General features: G+C 36.1%; 2 protein-coding genes across 7 annotated transcripts; one reads left to right on the top strand and one right to left on the bottom strand.

The window, feature by feature from the left end:
- Positions 1-332: 332 nt before the first annotated feature.
- LOC307031281 (C-type mannose receptor 2-like) lies at positions 333-13,450 on the bottom strand. Of its 6 annotated transcripts, none has more exons than XM_079668239.1 (7): positions 13,398-13,450; positions 13,133-13,216; positions 12,892-13,052; positions 3,611-3,720; positions 3,125-3,476; positions 2,182-2,523; positions 333-1,103 (listed from the first exon to the last, which is right to left on the bottom strand). In XM_079668239.1, the coding sequence occupies exons 5-7, from the start codon at positions 3,420-3,422 to the stop codon at positions 766-768; spliced, it is 978 nt and encodes a 325-aa protein (XP_079524365.1). In that variant the 5' UTR covers positions 3,423-3,476; positions 3,611-3,720; positions 12,892-13,052; positions 13,133-13,216; positions 13,398-13,450; the 3' UTR covers positions 333-765. The 6 variants fall into 6 exon arrangements, with proteins under 6 accessions (XP_079524365.1, XP_079524362.1, XP_079524363.1 ...); XM_079668236.1 differs by having other exon boundaries at positions 13,133-13,300; positions 13,398-13,431; XM_079668237.1 differs by having other exon boundaries at positions 13,133-13,280; positions 13,398-13,431.
- Positions 7,454-10,756, top strand: LOC307031280 (C-type mannose receptor 2-like). The gene is made up of 5 exons (XM_079668235.1): positions 7,454-7,502; positions 8,155-8,228; positions 8,443-8,811; positions 9,201-9,566; positions 9,939-10,756. The coding sequence occupies exons 2-5, from the start codon at positions 8,195-8,197 to the stop codon at positions 10,271-10,273; spliced, it is 1,104 nt and encodes a 367-aa protein (XP_079524361.1). The 5' UTR covers positions 7,454-7,502; positions 8,155-8,194; the 3' UTR covers positions 10,274-10,756.
- Positions 13,451-14,424: the final 974 nt, after the last annotated feature.

Here is a 14,424-nt window from a genome sequence, read left to right as displayed (position 1 = left end):
AAGAAAAATAAATAAAAATAGAATGAGAACTACTGTATTGTAAGCATACATGGAATAGTATGAATTACTTGATTCTTTACCTTTTTTCTTTTTTATTGATTTGGTATTGCATTTCCCTTTTGCCCTGGAAATTACATTTTTAAATCCTATCTTGAAATCTGAAGTGTGTGTGTGTATTGTGTGTGTTTGCCATAGGGCCTACATTGCAAGAACCACAAGCCCAGTGCATGGTTAACAGTTTATTAAATGTCAGAAGAAAAAAAATCAATTGTTTACATAAAATAAAAACATTATAATCATGATTTTACATAATTTCAACCATTATTGCCCAATTTGAATTACATCTTCGAAATTAAAAACATGTGATAAAGTGAGTATATGAAATGTTTATTATAGCAAAGCAGAATAGGTTAATTATCTCTTGAACTCTACCAATGGGATACAACAAATACCATAAGAAATACAAATAAAAACACACTTTGAAAGGAAATATGACAATATTCTATATTGAATAAACAATGAGCACCAAGGCTGTCTGTAGTTATCTCACCTCGGCTATTATAAAGGAAGGAACTGAAAATAAATCATGTCCCCGGAATTTCTCAATGACTAATCTGCATTAAGTGATACCTTCATAAATGATGTTCTACCATTTTCAGATTGTGATTTATTTACCTGTCATTGTGCCATTAAAAAACCCAGAGAACAGTCAGTGTAGAGTAAGCCTATATAAATACACCGGTGGGTTTAAAAAATGTAGGCCTACTATAAGGCGCAGATCAAATTAAGATATTCCCCTTCTCTCCTTTCATACCACTTCCCATCTCTCTTCATGGCTGTGGCCCTGTCACAACCCTCAATCTTCTCTTCTTGGGCCCAGTTGTGATAGCAGACCAGACGATCACTGACCCAGAACCACAGATCCAGTGTGCAGGTGTAGCGCATTCCCAGCCAGACGAACTCAGTGTCGGCCATCTTGGCTTTCTTTTCGACCAATTTCTGCTGGTGACTGTCAGTGATGGAGACCAGGTCACGGTGGTTCGCTCTGCAGTAATCCAAGGCCTCATCCCAAGTCTTATTCTCTTTGATCAGGATCACTTTGTCTGGCATTAATTGAAGACATTTAAGTAAACAAAGGGGGCTTTGTTGGTGTTTATTCAATTATTTAGATCCCTGTGCTTCAATATTACAAACATTGTTCATAGACAGAGAGGGTGGGTATAATTTGAGAGGAAATCTACCTTTTAAACAACTCAAGGTCGGAAGAACTCGGGAAAGTATGTGCATAACAATCTATGGGGTGATTTTATGGAATGGTTTGGAGCAGAAAACAAACCTCAAATATAATTCAGTTTAAAAGGATGTACAGAAACACTTTTTTGGAAAACTATGAGAATGAAGAAAGGTGATTGAAGATGATACATTATTGTAAATAATATAACTTGCAGAAATGATTGAAAGGATAATCATTGATCAGCAGTAAGCAAGGGGTGTGAATTAATAAGCATTTGCTTCCTCCTGCTCCCTTTCGGACACATATGATTTATTATTATTATTATGATTTTTTTGTTGAATATCTAAATATTATTATGAACATTTTTGTTGAATATATAAATATTATTATGAATATTGATAAATATTGTATTTTAACAATACGGTATTCTGTTTTTCACATTTGTTATTTTTTAATCTGTTCGAAATAAAGTTTGAAATGAAAATCAAATGAAATGAATATTGTCCAGCGCTTGATATCCCAATCATTGCTTGTACGTTTGGTGCTCATGTTAAATATCTTTAAGAATGTCTGAAGCAGATTAAGTGACCTTTTACCATAAAGCTAGCAATGTCATAACTCCAACATTAACATGATTTAAAAACCTAAATGTAGAATTAAATGAAACACTTAGCCTGCTATAACAACATTCATATTGTGTGAACAGATATCTGTGACATGACGAATCAATATTTCAGTTCTCATAATATTTTGGTCACGTTTCTTTTAAATGTAGTATTTATTTGTATTTATTCCTGACAGAGCAGAGACAGTTTCCATAAGTGTAATGTTATGAAGAAATATCAATCAATCAAAGTCAATCACATTCAACACAGAATAAAATTCAACATGCATGCATAAACAAGTATTTACGGTAATATTGTGGGATATACTTTTGCAAAACTCACCGTCATAGCAGTAGAAGGGTTTTTGATTTGTGCAGATGTCGGAGCTCCATTTTCCATTTGGTTTAGTAGTCATAGCACAATCCTTGTTTCCTTCATCTTCCAATGAGTCCGGATCCCAGTTTCTGAAAGAGAAATTCTTCCCATCTGACCAACTCCAGGTGTCTCTGAACAGGCCGATCCACAGATCTTCGTCAGAGCTCTGATCGATCAATGTTGTGAATTCTTCTGATCTGATCTGTTCAAGTCCACTGACCAGGTCAGAGTGCTTTTCTCTGCAGTAGCTCTGAGCCTGAAGCCAGTTCTTTGATTCATCAATTACAAAGTATTTATGTTGCCCTGCTTCTGTGAGAATAAACAGACACAGTTAAGCGTTACACATTCTTAGGATCTCCTCGTCGTCATATTTTACTACTTAAAACAGGTGAAACTATTATCAGTAACATTTGCATAATTCCTCTGATGTTTCACAATGAAAGTTTGTGTTGTATTACAAAGGTACAAATCCCATGCTACTCCTCATCGTTTTGTTTGCTTTTTTAACATTAACATTTAAGTTGTCAATCACAACAATGTATTATTTCCTTTTTTCTTTAATTGTCATCTTACAATATAGGATTGCACAACGTAGCTGTAACACTCTCCAGATTTTTTTTTTTTTTTAAAGACTTCAATTACAATATAATTTGAACCACAAATAGGCATTAAAAAAGCAAACTAGCAATCAAGCAAGAATAAGAAAAAAATAATACTTACCCGAGATATATACGGTTACTTACATGGGCAATGTGTACAATATATGCATATAAATAGTATATCATATACATGTTTTAAATTATAGAGCAAACTTAGGTTATAGTTGACTGTATAAAGAAGAGGTGTGTGTCCACTAGACAGCATGATTTGCTGCTTACACATAGCACCATTATTAGCCACATATTCTCACCATTGTAGCAGATGAATTTATTATCTTCAGTGCAAGATTCAACATCCCATTTGCAATCATCATTCTCATCCATCTTAACACAGTTCTCAGGATTGTTTGGCTCTCCATTTTCCCACAGTGCCTCAGATTCGTTGTACTCCACCCCCGGCAGAGACCAGCGCCATGGTTTGTGCAGCCCAATCCAGGCGTCTGTAGTCTGTGAAGAGTTAGTCAGTCTCTCCACGTCTCTCATGTCAGACACTGTGGCCAGGTCAGTGAAATGCTCTCTGCAATAACTCCGGGCTTCATCCCAGGACATTTCCTTTTGAATGAAGTGGTACTCAGAGGTGACATGTGAAGATGAAACACTGACCTAAAAACAGAGGGAAACAAATAAAAACATATATATATATATATATTATAAATCTTATTTCAAATGGGGGCCTTAAATGTAGATTGAAAGGTCTTGATTTTAGAACGAAAAATGTAAGCAGATGATCCACTTACCCATCAGAATGAGCACAAAAAGACTCCACTGCATCGTTGCTCTGTTAGATGAAACTGATATGACACAATTCTTCCAGGTTATAAAAAAACACTGCTTCGGAAAGTTTTGTCTAATAAGGAAGGGGATGAAAAGAAATATGCAAAACACATGTAAAATACACATAAAGAAAAACTGTCGTATACGAAAATGTAGATAATCTATATAAAAGCAGATGTCCTGGTGTTTGCGGTTATGGTTATAATCATGCACATGCGATATATAAAATGAGAGGAACCAGTTACAATACGCAAGTGTGAATCAGTCAATTCCTGCCACACAAGGGTATGGCAACCTAAACAGTTATTATAAAGAGTTTCTGTAACTGTGTCCACCCTTCGTGAAAGTTATAGAGAATTAAATGATAAGAAAGTATACTGAAGGAAAAAAGATACATTCACAATATAATGTGTACTCCTTTTAAAATGTTAAACGCATGTAACATACAATAAATATCTCTAAGAACCAATAAACTATCAAAATAAGAGACATAACAGAGGTTAAGCTTACGCTGGGTTCTTCTCTCCTCGCTTCACTCTCTGCGTCGTTCTGGTTTACACTTCTCCCAATAGACGTTTAATATGTCGCTAATTTACTGCCAGCATTTGAATATTACAACAGAAAATATTAAGGTCATTGATCCAAAGCAGAAGTCCATATCAGTTATGACAGGACATTTACATACAGTAATGGAGAAAACCCAGAGAGGGGACAAGGAAAGCTGACTGTCCAACACACATGGTTTGAAAAATGCCGAAAGCTACACTGATGAAAAGTTTGGAAATAACTACAGAAATACAATTCATACTAAGCTGATGTCCCGACGGTGTTTAACAACAGGGAGAATACATTTTGAAATAATTAAACCCAAATATCGTGTCTTTTTTAATTTGTTTTACAGTCCAGAGTGTGTTTGTTCCGACCCATGGCGAAATATGAACCGAGTCATTGCTTTGTAATCAGTTAATTAATCTTTTTATATCTGTATTTATGATTTACTCAGTAGTAAAAAAAATTTGCTTTGATTTGTTTTTAACTTACCTATATACTTTATGTAAATATATGAGGTTTATATTCTGAGAAAATGCCTCTGTTAATTAAAAAAGAACAATGTAAGTGACCCTGGAGCCTGTTAAATAGACTGCATTTGATACAGTGTTTTTCCAGTGTTTTAATGAGCGCTCAAAGCGTTTTACATAAACAAGTCAGCATTCACCCGTTGTCATCTACTCATACAGAGGCAGACATTAATATTCACACACATTCAAATAACGTTTAGTCTTACGTCCCAGAGTGGTTTCTTAGGGGAGAACGGAGACAATAACATACAACAACCAATACATTGAGGCAGTCGGAATAGAAGTGGTTGTAGTGGTGGTTATAGACACATTTGACTATGAGGGGCCACTAATTTAATGAGAGGCACATTTAATGCAGGAAGAAAGAGATTTTAAAGGCTTTTGTTTAAAGTCATTGCGCATAATAAAGCATAAAATATCATTATTGGTGTTTGAATAAGTAACAGAGTTTGTGTCAATGACTTTGCTATCTTTTTATTTTATTGTTTTAATTTGGCCCAAGATACAGAAGAATACAAATAAGTTTGGGATAATAAATACATTATTTATGCAGCCACACTTAGTTTTTATTTCATTTCTTGTTACTTGTTGGTAATTTGTTTCAGTAACTTACTTATTAAATTACATCACTGAAATAAAGTACTTAGTATTTCACATTAATTTAATTATCATAGATTGTTATTTTTCGCTTGACATTGACACAAGAACCTGTTGCTTTTCAAATCTGCACACATTTGAATGCCTAGCTTTCAGTTTCTTCGACCAAAGACTTGTGATTTTAAATACATTATATCACTTTTGTACTTTCCCTCTTTACCAAGCCAGTCTGATTGAATGATTGTACAGAGTTTTGTTCTCCGTATTAAAAAGAAAACCTTTTTTGCTAACCCCTCAACCTTCTACGACCTGAAAGCATAAAGGACCAATCAAACATATAGACATAATGGTCTAAGCCAGTGGTTCCCAACCGAAGATCGCTGGAGGGGGCGCCAGGCCTCAGATGATTTGAGGCCAAATATCATATTTAGACTTTTTATTTTACATATAATTGTAAAGCAATAAATGATTGTCACTAAAAGCCTTGTCTCGCAACTTCCAACAGGAGTCATTTGGGGGGGCTCTTGGGAAAAAAGGTTGGGAACCACTGGTCTAAGCAATGTATTACTGCCCAAATAAAGCTTTAGTGGCAGGCGATTCCAAACTTTTGAAAGTGATCAGAAATATGTGATTGGGATGTATTAGTGATTCAGATAAGTACACAGTTTATCCACCAGAGAGCAGCAAAACATTTTTTTTTTAACAACCTAGCTGTCCTTAGATTCATATGTTAAAATTGTATTAAAACAACAAGTGAACTCTTATTTTTGTATGTCCTGTGGGCAAAAGACAAACATTAAATTAACAATTTTTCTAGCTTTTTTAATCAATTGACAGCACTAACACACATTCATTACCATCATGGTCATATCTCAATGAAACAGGATCATATCTTCCCAAACATGACACAAAATGGCTCTTACACCATTCCCTAATTGTTTGTGACAGGCTAACAATTTCCACAAAAAACACAATCATACAGAATGTAAGCCAGAATGACATACAACTGAGCCGAACAATGCAGGTGACGATCCTGAGAACTGTGTGGTAATTGCAGACAAAAAATATTTTTAGCGATTACCATTGTTCTGGTAGACTTTAATGTATCTGCTATAATGGTGGGTATATGTCACTATTAACGCTATAACAATTATATCATACTGTGTAACAATAGTTGACAGATAACTAATGTGTCTCCATTGCTTCAGAAGTTTCCATCACACCAAGCTCCGTGTCACAGGGGCACTGGCCCCTGTTGGCCTCCCCTAAAACCGCCCCTGCCTAATGTCATGGCGCATGAAAAAACTTTAAATACAATTATTGGTGTTTGATATACGTAACAGAGTTTGTGTCAATTACTTGTTTCACAGGCCCCTGTTTGCCCCCCCTAGAAGTGCCTATGCCTACACACAAGACATGTTTAAACCAAACACTCCTGCACGTACGCTTCACTTTGCATCGACCAATCGGCTCGCTTCTTCCCCAGTGTGAGTGGGACGCAGCCCTTCTACAGAAACACGCCTGTTTGCTATCCTCACTCCAAATTGGTGCAACAAGCTCCCTGCTGGCATCAGGACAATGGTTTTCAGCACTTACAGTACTTTAATACTTATCTGCCTTTTGTGTATGTATAGATACGAAAATTGAAACGGACCATGTGAAGGTTTAAGAAAATTCAGTAAACTTTTGCACATACAATGTGTCCAAAATCCCTCCCATGTTATGTGTATATTTTTTACATTTGACTAGAAACCCTTTGTCTTGTTGCTATATAAACTGTTAATTCAATGTTTGTTATCACGATCTATCTTGTAGAACTTGGCAGTATTAACTAATCATTTCAGATAAAGTGCTTTGAAACAATTAAAAATCTAGATATTATAATAAATATATAGATATAATGAATATTATTAGTGGATATTTTGGCCGGACAAGTTTCTCTAATTTGTTAGAAAGTCAACAGGGCAGTGTGTGTTTTCTGTTACATCATGTAAAGGATATTCTTAGCAACAATGGAGCCTGTCTCAACCATGATAGAAATCTTGGCGTTTGATTTGAATATTCAAATGTTTGCCCAAAGGTGGCTCAAAGAGAACAGCGACCTCATCGATATCTGAGTCTTCACCAGCACATCGAGAGAGACGGAGAGAGAAGCTGCTGAAAGGACGACTCAGGAGAAGTAAGTGTGATTCTGTTCAGTCATTTTCATATCATGTGTGCAGAGTGCAGACTATCCATGAAATCAGGTACTTTATAACAAGTGATGCATGCAGCCCGTTCTGCAGACAAAACCCCACTATTTTCATGTTTAATAAAATAACCCGAATGGTTAATCTTACGTTTCTATTGCTGTGTGTTTACACATCCATCTGATTCTTAGTTAAATGACAATTTTTTAATAGGGAAAGTTCACCCGTTACACAAAGAAAAGAATGCAAACTCTAAAGTTGTGCTTATAAAAGAAACAATGGGACATTTCATAATTCATTAATCTTAATGTTTTATTTTGCATTCTGGTTAAATAACCCATAAAGTCTAACCCACTCCTGAAACATAAGTCTTTAAAAGTAGCAGAATATTGAACGGTGAATAAACAAAATTATAAATACAGTTAAAATCAGGTATTATAATTACAGAAGACAAATATATAAACTCCACACAAAAACAAAGTCATCATTGTATTGCACTCTATTGTTGTTACTGTTGAAGTTGGATGCATCACGTTATTTGTGTTTTATTCAAATTAGATATTCATTTGCTAAAAAAAGAAATGTCACAATGTGAGCCTGTTCGTGCTGTTGATGCTCAAAATTTGCATTTTTCCGCTACAGATTTTCTCCCTCATTTGTTGTTCCACATAACAGAGCAAAGATGCAGTGGAGTCTGTTTCTGCTCATTCTGATGGGTAAGTGGATTTTTTTATTAAAATCACATCTGGAGTCATGAAACAGCTCACTCTTCCTAACAATAAAAAGTGAAATAAGTGAACTCAGACCCCCGTTAAGATGAAGGGGACGACGTAAGAGGTGGGGGTGATTTTAGTACTCATGAGTTTGATTTAATGATCAGATGCTTTTCAGACTGTCAGCTCAATCACTGCAGAATTGTCTTGTTTTTAGGTCAGTGTTCCTTCTTCACATGTCACCTCAATGAGAATCACTTCATTCGAGAGGGAAAGACCTGGGATGAAGCCCAGAGTTATTGCAGAGAGCATTTCACTGACCTGGCCACAGTGTCTGACATGAGAGACATGAAGAGACTGACTAACCCTCCACAGAATACAGACGCCTGGATTGGACTGCACAGCATACCAAAAATTGAGAGGTCGTGGCACTGGTCTCTGCCGGGGTTGGAGTTCAAAGAATCTGAGACAGATTGGCAGATTGATCAGCCGAATAATTGGGCTACTGAGAACTGTGTCGGGATAATAGATAAAAAATGGCACGATTTCACTTGTGATAAGGAATTTCAGTTCATCTGCTACGATGGTGAGAATACTTATCTAATTTTGATATTATGTGTTAACCTCATGTCATACTGTGTAACAATATTGAAAATATAATCACATGTATTTTTCTGAATAAGGTAGAAAAATGGTTAAGACAACAAAATATTTATTTTCAGTTTTATATAACATTAATGGTAAATGTCATGATACAATTCTACTAGTTTTGAATACATTGAAGTGGTAACTTACAGGCCTACCTTTAATTATTCAATGTAAAATTGTTAAACGTAACACTTTAATAGACTTTAAACTCAAATGATGTAAATTTGTTCACATTTTTTCACACAGTTTTTTGTAGGAATACACGTTTATTGAGACTAATTAACTTGTGAAAATGTGTAATTAATTGCGTCTCTTTTTTTCACACAGAACCAAATCAAACATACCACTGTATAGTTGAGGGCAAGAACTGGATTCAGGCTCAGAGCTACTGCAGAGAGCATCACACTGACCTGGTCAGTGGAATCACACAGATCAGATCAGAAGAATTCAAGGTTCAGGTTGACGAATGCCATCTGAAAATGGAAAAATCGTCAAATCCAAGTAAGGACTTGTGGATCGGCCTTTTCAGAGAGATCTGGAGTTGGTCAGATGGGAAGAATTTCTCTTTCAGAAACTGGGATCCGGACTCATTGGAAGATGAAGCCTCAAAGACATGTGCTATGACTACTACGCAAAATGGAAAATGGCGCTCCCACACCTGCACAGTTGAAAAACCCTTCTACTGCTATGACGGTGAGTTTTGAAAAAATCTTTAAAAGTACTTTAGTTTTTAGTTATATATTTCTACACACATGTTAAATGTCCTTTCGTGGAGAATGACAATTATAAAACCATGAAAGAGCAGAAAGTAATGAATATAATTTAGTTGTGTTTTTGTCCTCAAATTATTTTATCCTGGCTTTTACATCAGGTGTCACGTCATTTGTTGCCTTAGTTTTCTTCATCAATGGTTTTCATACTATTTCTATATATTGTACTTATGTTTTTAGAGATTTGTATTGATTATAACAACAAATGATGATAGCATGGTGCTATGTTATTGAAATTCAGAGTTGTTTTTCAATAAAGGATTAATCTAAGTTTAAACATCCATTTCAATGACAGACAAAGTGATCCTGATCAAAGAGAATAAGACTTGGGATGAGGCCTTGGATTACTGCAGAGAGAACTACCATGACCTGGTCTCCATCACTGACCGTCACCAGCAGAGATGGGTCGAAAAGAGAGCCAAGATGGCCGACACTGAGTTCGTCTGGCTGGGAATGCGCTACACCTGCACTCTGGATCTGTGGTTCTGGGTCAGTGATCGTCTGGTCTGCTATCACAACTGGGCCACAGACGAACTGGCTGAGTGTGGCATGGCTGCAGTCATGGAGAGAGACGGAGAGTGGTACAAAAAGGCTGACAATGAAAAGTTTAATTTCATCTGCGCTATATAAACCCATTAGTATATTTACTGCTACAAGCTCACTCCTCTCCAATATGTATCTGCTCTCTGGGTTTATTGAATGGCTCTAGTTCAAATATAAAAACACAGCCTGCGAAGAGGGGAGAAACGAAATTACTAACTGAGGATTAGAAATTGAGAAAAAGGGGCGGCACTGCATTGAACATGTTTTTGTCTTTATGAACATATGAATTACTTTATATGGTTTTGTTGTAGTAGTTATTCATAGAGTACATGTATATTATCCTCTTAAAGTGTGAAACATGTAATCTCATTTGAATTGTTCTTGTGTCCTATTATATGTAAATGAGTAAAAATACGACATAAGACAAATCTATAATGTTTTGCTTTTCAAAAATATTTTACATATGGTTGAAATGTGGTGATGGTTATAATATGTGTATCACTATTTTTGTCCTATTTACCTTAATGGAGTTTTAACTGGATGTTTAATTGTCTAAAACTGAATAAATGATCTGACCCAAAAATAAGGTGTGGTTCTTTCATCCACTGGCTTTAAATAATCATATTTACATTTACTTAAGAGGTGCTTATTTGACTGTAAAACACATATATAATCTATGGTTTTATAATTGTATAAACGTGGAAGTTGATGGAGATGTTTATGTTCATCTACTTATCTTTTAACACTAGAGGGCGCTCTTTAACCAGATATTCTGTTGAAAATATGCGCCTGTTGTCATCGAGATATGCCTATGAAAGTCACAGCAATGCATGAATAAACGTCTTACAAACTATTTAATTATGTATTTCAAAACTGACATTTTTTTAAATAAATGTCACGTGATATTAAAACGTGAGTCTCAATTTAACCCCATTAAATATTTTGGAAACTTTAATGCACATGGGTTCAGTTTTACACTATATTGAAATGTAAAAGTGTAATTAATAGCTATATAACACGTGGCAGAAACATACATAATCGTCTGCTTTTTTCAAACAGTTTAAGAGAATATCATTGTTTCTATAGTTAAACATATATTATTTGCTGCTCTGGTGGACGAACCGTGTTCTGCTAGAGCTGCTCCATCCTCATCCTTCAGAACCTTTTTCAGAGTTGACATTAAACCACCAGTTCTCCTTCACACCCTCCAAGAACTGTGAGTTTCTGGCTCTGCACTCTCGCTGCATACCTCCTGCCTCAAAGACCTACAGGGTAACTTGGAGAGAATCTGTAGTACTTCAATTCACTCGGCTCCAAGATTTGCTCTCATACTTCTCCTGCTAACACTTTAGAGATGACACTAAACTGCTTCCCTTTTTTCCACAGGTGGTCTTACGCATCTCTGCTTGTCAGGCTAACATCTCTCAGTGGATGCCTGCACACCTGAAGCTCAACCAGAACTGCTCTTCCTTCCAGATAAAGACTCTCCCATCCATCAACACCGGCACATTTGTTGCTTCCCAAACTTACACTGCGAGGAATCTGGCTGTGACATTCAATGACCAACTTTCCTTCACTGCTAACATGGCTGCTACTCCGCTCCTACTCAACATAAGGATACGTCTCCTACTGACCCAGAATGCAACACAGGTTCTGGTCCAGGCCCTTGTCCTCTCACATCTTGACTACTAAAACTCTGGGACTTCCTCCTGACTGGTCTACCTGCAAGTACCATCCAACTTCTACAACTCACTCAAACTGCTGCAGCTTGATTGGTTTTCAACTTCCCCAAGTTCTTCCCATAGACACACCACTCCTCCGCCTTCATTGACTGTTATTTTTGTATATTGATTGTTGTGCTTTTATTTCGGTAGTAATGTGCATATGGATAAATATGCCTTTGATTGTGTATATAGGTATATACATATTTGCAAACATATTTTTATATATATTTGTTTTTGTATTCAGGATTGTGGGAGGCGGTATTTCGATCTCTCTGTCTGTACACACAAACTGGAAGATTGACAATAAAGTTGACTTTGACTTTTTGACTTTGAATGAGATCTGGTGGTTAAAGGTCCCATGTCATGGCCATTTCTACTGATCATAATTCCATTGTTGAGGTCTACTAGAATAGATTTACATTGTGCAATTTTCCAAGCTCACATTGGTTTCTCATACAGCGTCTCTGTAGTATGTGTATTCACTCTCTGTCCTAAACGGCTTGTTGGAGCTCCTGCCCCCCCCCACCCCTGTGAGCCCAGCGTTCTCCTCCGGTTTACAGGTACTCAGTGTAAATTATATATATATATATATATATAAATATAAATATATAATAATTATGATGATGAATGTATTAAAAAAAAAAAAAAAAAAAGAAAGTTGCTTAAGTTAAAGAGATAACAATACAATGAAAACCAATGACAAGGAAAAATAAGGCCAGAAATGATGTGGCACCTTATGTAAAAGACAGGTTTAAAAGATCTGTCTTAAGGACAAAAACAACAAAATTGCTTCGTAATATTTAAAACTGCTCTTTCATGTTTTTTTTACAATTTTAAATAAGAATAAACACATTATCCAGATCTGTAATTGTGTGTGTATTATACATATTTTCTCCACAAAAGGATATTCAACATACATGTATAAATATTTAACAAAAAACATGAAGCAAAAAAACATTCAATTACTTTTCCAAAACTCACCGTCATAGCAGTAGAAGGGTTTTTCATCCATGCAATTGTTGGAGCTCCATTTTCCATTTGACGTAGTCATAGTGCATGTCTTTGAGGCTACATCTTCCAATGAGTCCGGATCCCAGTGTCTGAAAGAGAAATTCTTCTCATCTGACCAACTCCAGATCTCTCTGAACAGGTCGATCCACAAGTCAGAAGAGCTATACTGATCGTTGAATTCTTCTGATCTGATCTGTGTGATTCCACTGACCAGGTCATTGTGATGTTCTCTGCAGTAGCTCTGAGCCTGAAGCCAGGTCTTTGGTTCATCCATAGAGAACCGCAGTGACGCGTCCTAAAACCCGGAAGTAAACTTCTTCCTGTTAAGGTTCGCGGAAAAGGTAGGACCCAAAAGCAGACTACAAAAAAGGTAAAAAGTCTATAAACAAAAGGTGAGCTTTATTCCAAAAGCTGATGGCAAATTACATAGCATAAAACACATAGAAGCACAAGGAAGATATTATACCAAAACTGACCGTGACTGACATGGAGGGAGACAGGAAAGACAAACAATGAACCGACAGGGGAACACAGGGAAAGACAAGACTAAATACAGAGAGGGGTAATCACAGGACGAGAAACAGCTGGGGGAGGTTTAAGAAACACAAGGGCAACAGGTGAACACAATGAGACAATCAGACACAGGAGGAAAAGAAGAGACAGGGAGAACAGAACAGCAAAACAAAACCCATTACCAGACAGACAACACTAACACCGTGACAACACCAAGATTGTGACACTTCCGGTTCCTTCGACAAAAAAGCAATGCAATTTCTCCATAGGATTTTGGAAAATAGCTCGAAATAAGGTCTGTGGTTGACACACATTTAAGAGACGGATCACGTTTTGTTCAGCCGGATAATCTCCACATGTCTACCCTACTTTTATAATTTTGGAATCATAAATCTAATCGATAGATTTATGATCGATAGATTTATGACTAATTCCCATCTGATAACTAGAATATGTGAAATATATGTTGAGGAAAATATTGCACACACAATAAACATGATATGAAAATGACTGAAAAGAATCACACTCACATCTCCTGAGTCATCCTGTGAGCTGATTCTCTCTGTCTCTCTCGATGTGTTGGTGAAGACTGAGATATCGACGAGGTCGCTGCTCTCTTTGAGCCACCTTTGGGCAAACATTTGAATATTGAAATTCAGATGTCAAAGAGGTCTATCATAATACATGATGTAACCAGAAAGAAAAAAGTTGAACACACTTCCCTTTTGACAATCTAACACGCATAAAAAAAAGGTGTCATTCCAAAACAACTACTTTTAACATTTATATTTCTATATTCTAAATTGTTTTGTTTAGTACTTTAGTATATCGCTTGTTACCATGTGTCACACAACTATAATAAGACATTCTGGCTGTGTCAACATTACATTCATTTCAGTCATAGATTTTCATTCAGAAATAGCAAAACAGTATCTGGTTTCTCAATATTCTTATGCCTTGGAAAACAAACCTGTGATTGGACTGACCCTA

Source organism: Notothenia rossii, assembly GCF_949606895.1.
Source record: "Notothenia rossii genome assembly, chromosome: 3".
Lineage (NCBI taxonomy): Eukaryota > Metazoa > Chordata > Actinopteri > Perciformes > Nototheniidae > Notothenia > Notothenia rossii.
The sequence above is the reverse complement of the archived record's forward strand: the minus strand, read 5'-3'. Positions and strand labels throughout refer to the sequence as shown.

What these genes read in the sequence shown, in the direction of transcription:
- LOC307031281 (XM_079668238.1), bottom strand. Translation starts at nt 3,422, where the DNA reads ATGTCCTGGGATGAAGCCCGGAGTTATTGCAGAGAGCATTTCACTGAC. An exon ending in TAAATTCATCTGCTACAATG is followed by an intron (nt 2,524 to 3,124) that starts GTGAGAATATGT and finishes TTATTCTCACAG; the next exon opens with AAGCAGGGCAACATAAATAC. An exon ending in ACCCTTCTACTGCTATGACG is followed by an intron (nt 1,104 to 2,181) that starts GTGAGTTTTGCA and finishes AATTAATGCCAG; the next exon opens with ACAAAGTGATCCTGATCAAA.
- LOC307031280 (XM_079668235.1), top strand. Translation starts at nt 8,195, where the DNA reads ATGCAGTGGAGTCTGTTTCTGCTCATTCTGATGG. An exon ending in GTTTCTGCTCATTCTGATGG is followed by an intron (nt 8,229 to 8,442) that starts GTAAGTGGATTT and finishes TCTTGTTTTTAG; the next exon opens with GTCAGTGTTCCTTCTTCACA. An exon ending in ACCCTTCTACTGCTATGACG is followed by an intron (nt 9,567 to 9,938) that starts GTGAGTTTTGAA and finishes TTTCAATGACAG; the next exon opens with ACAAAGTGATCCTGATCAAA.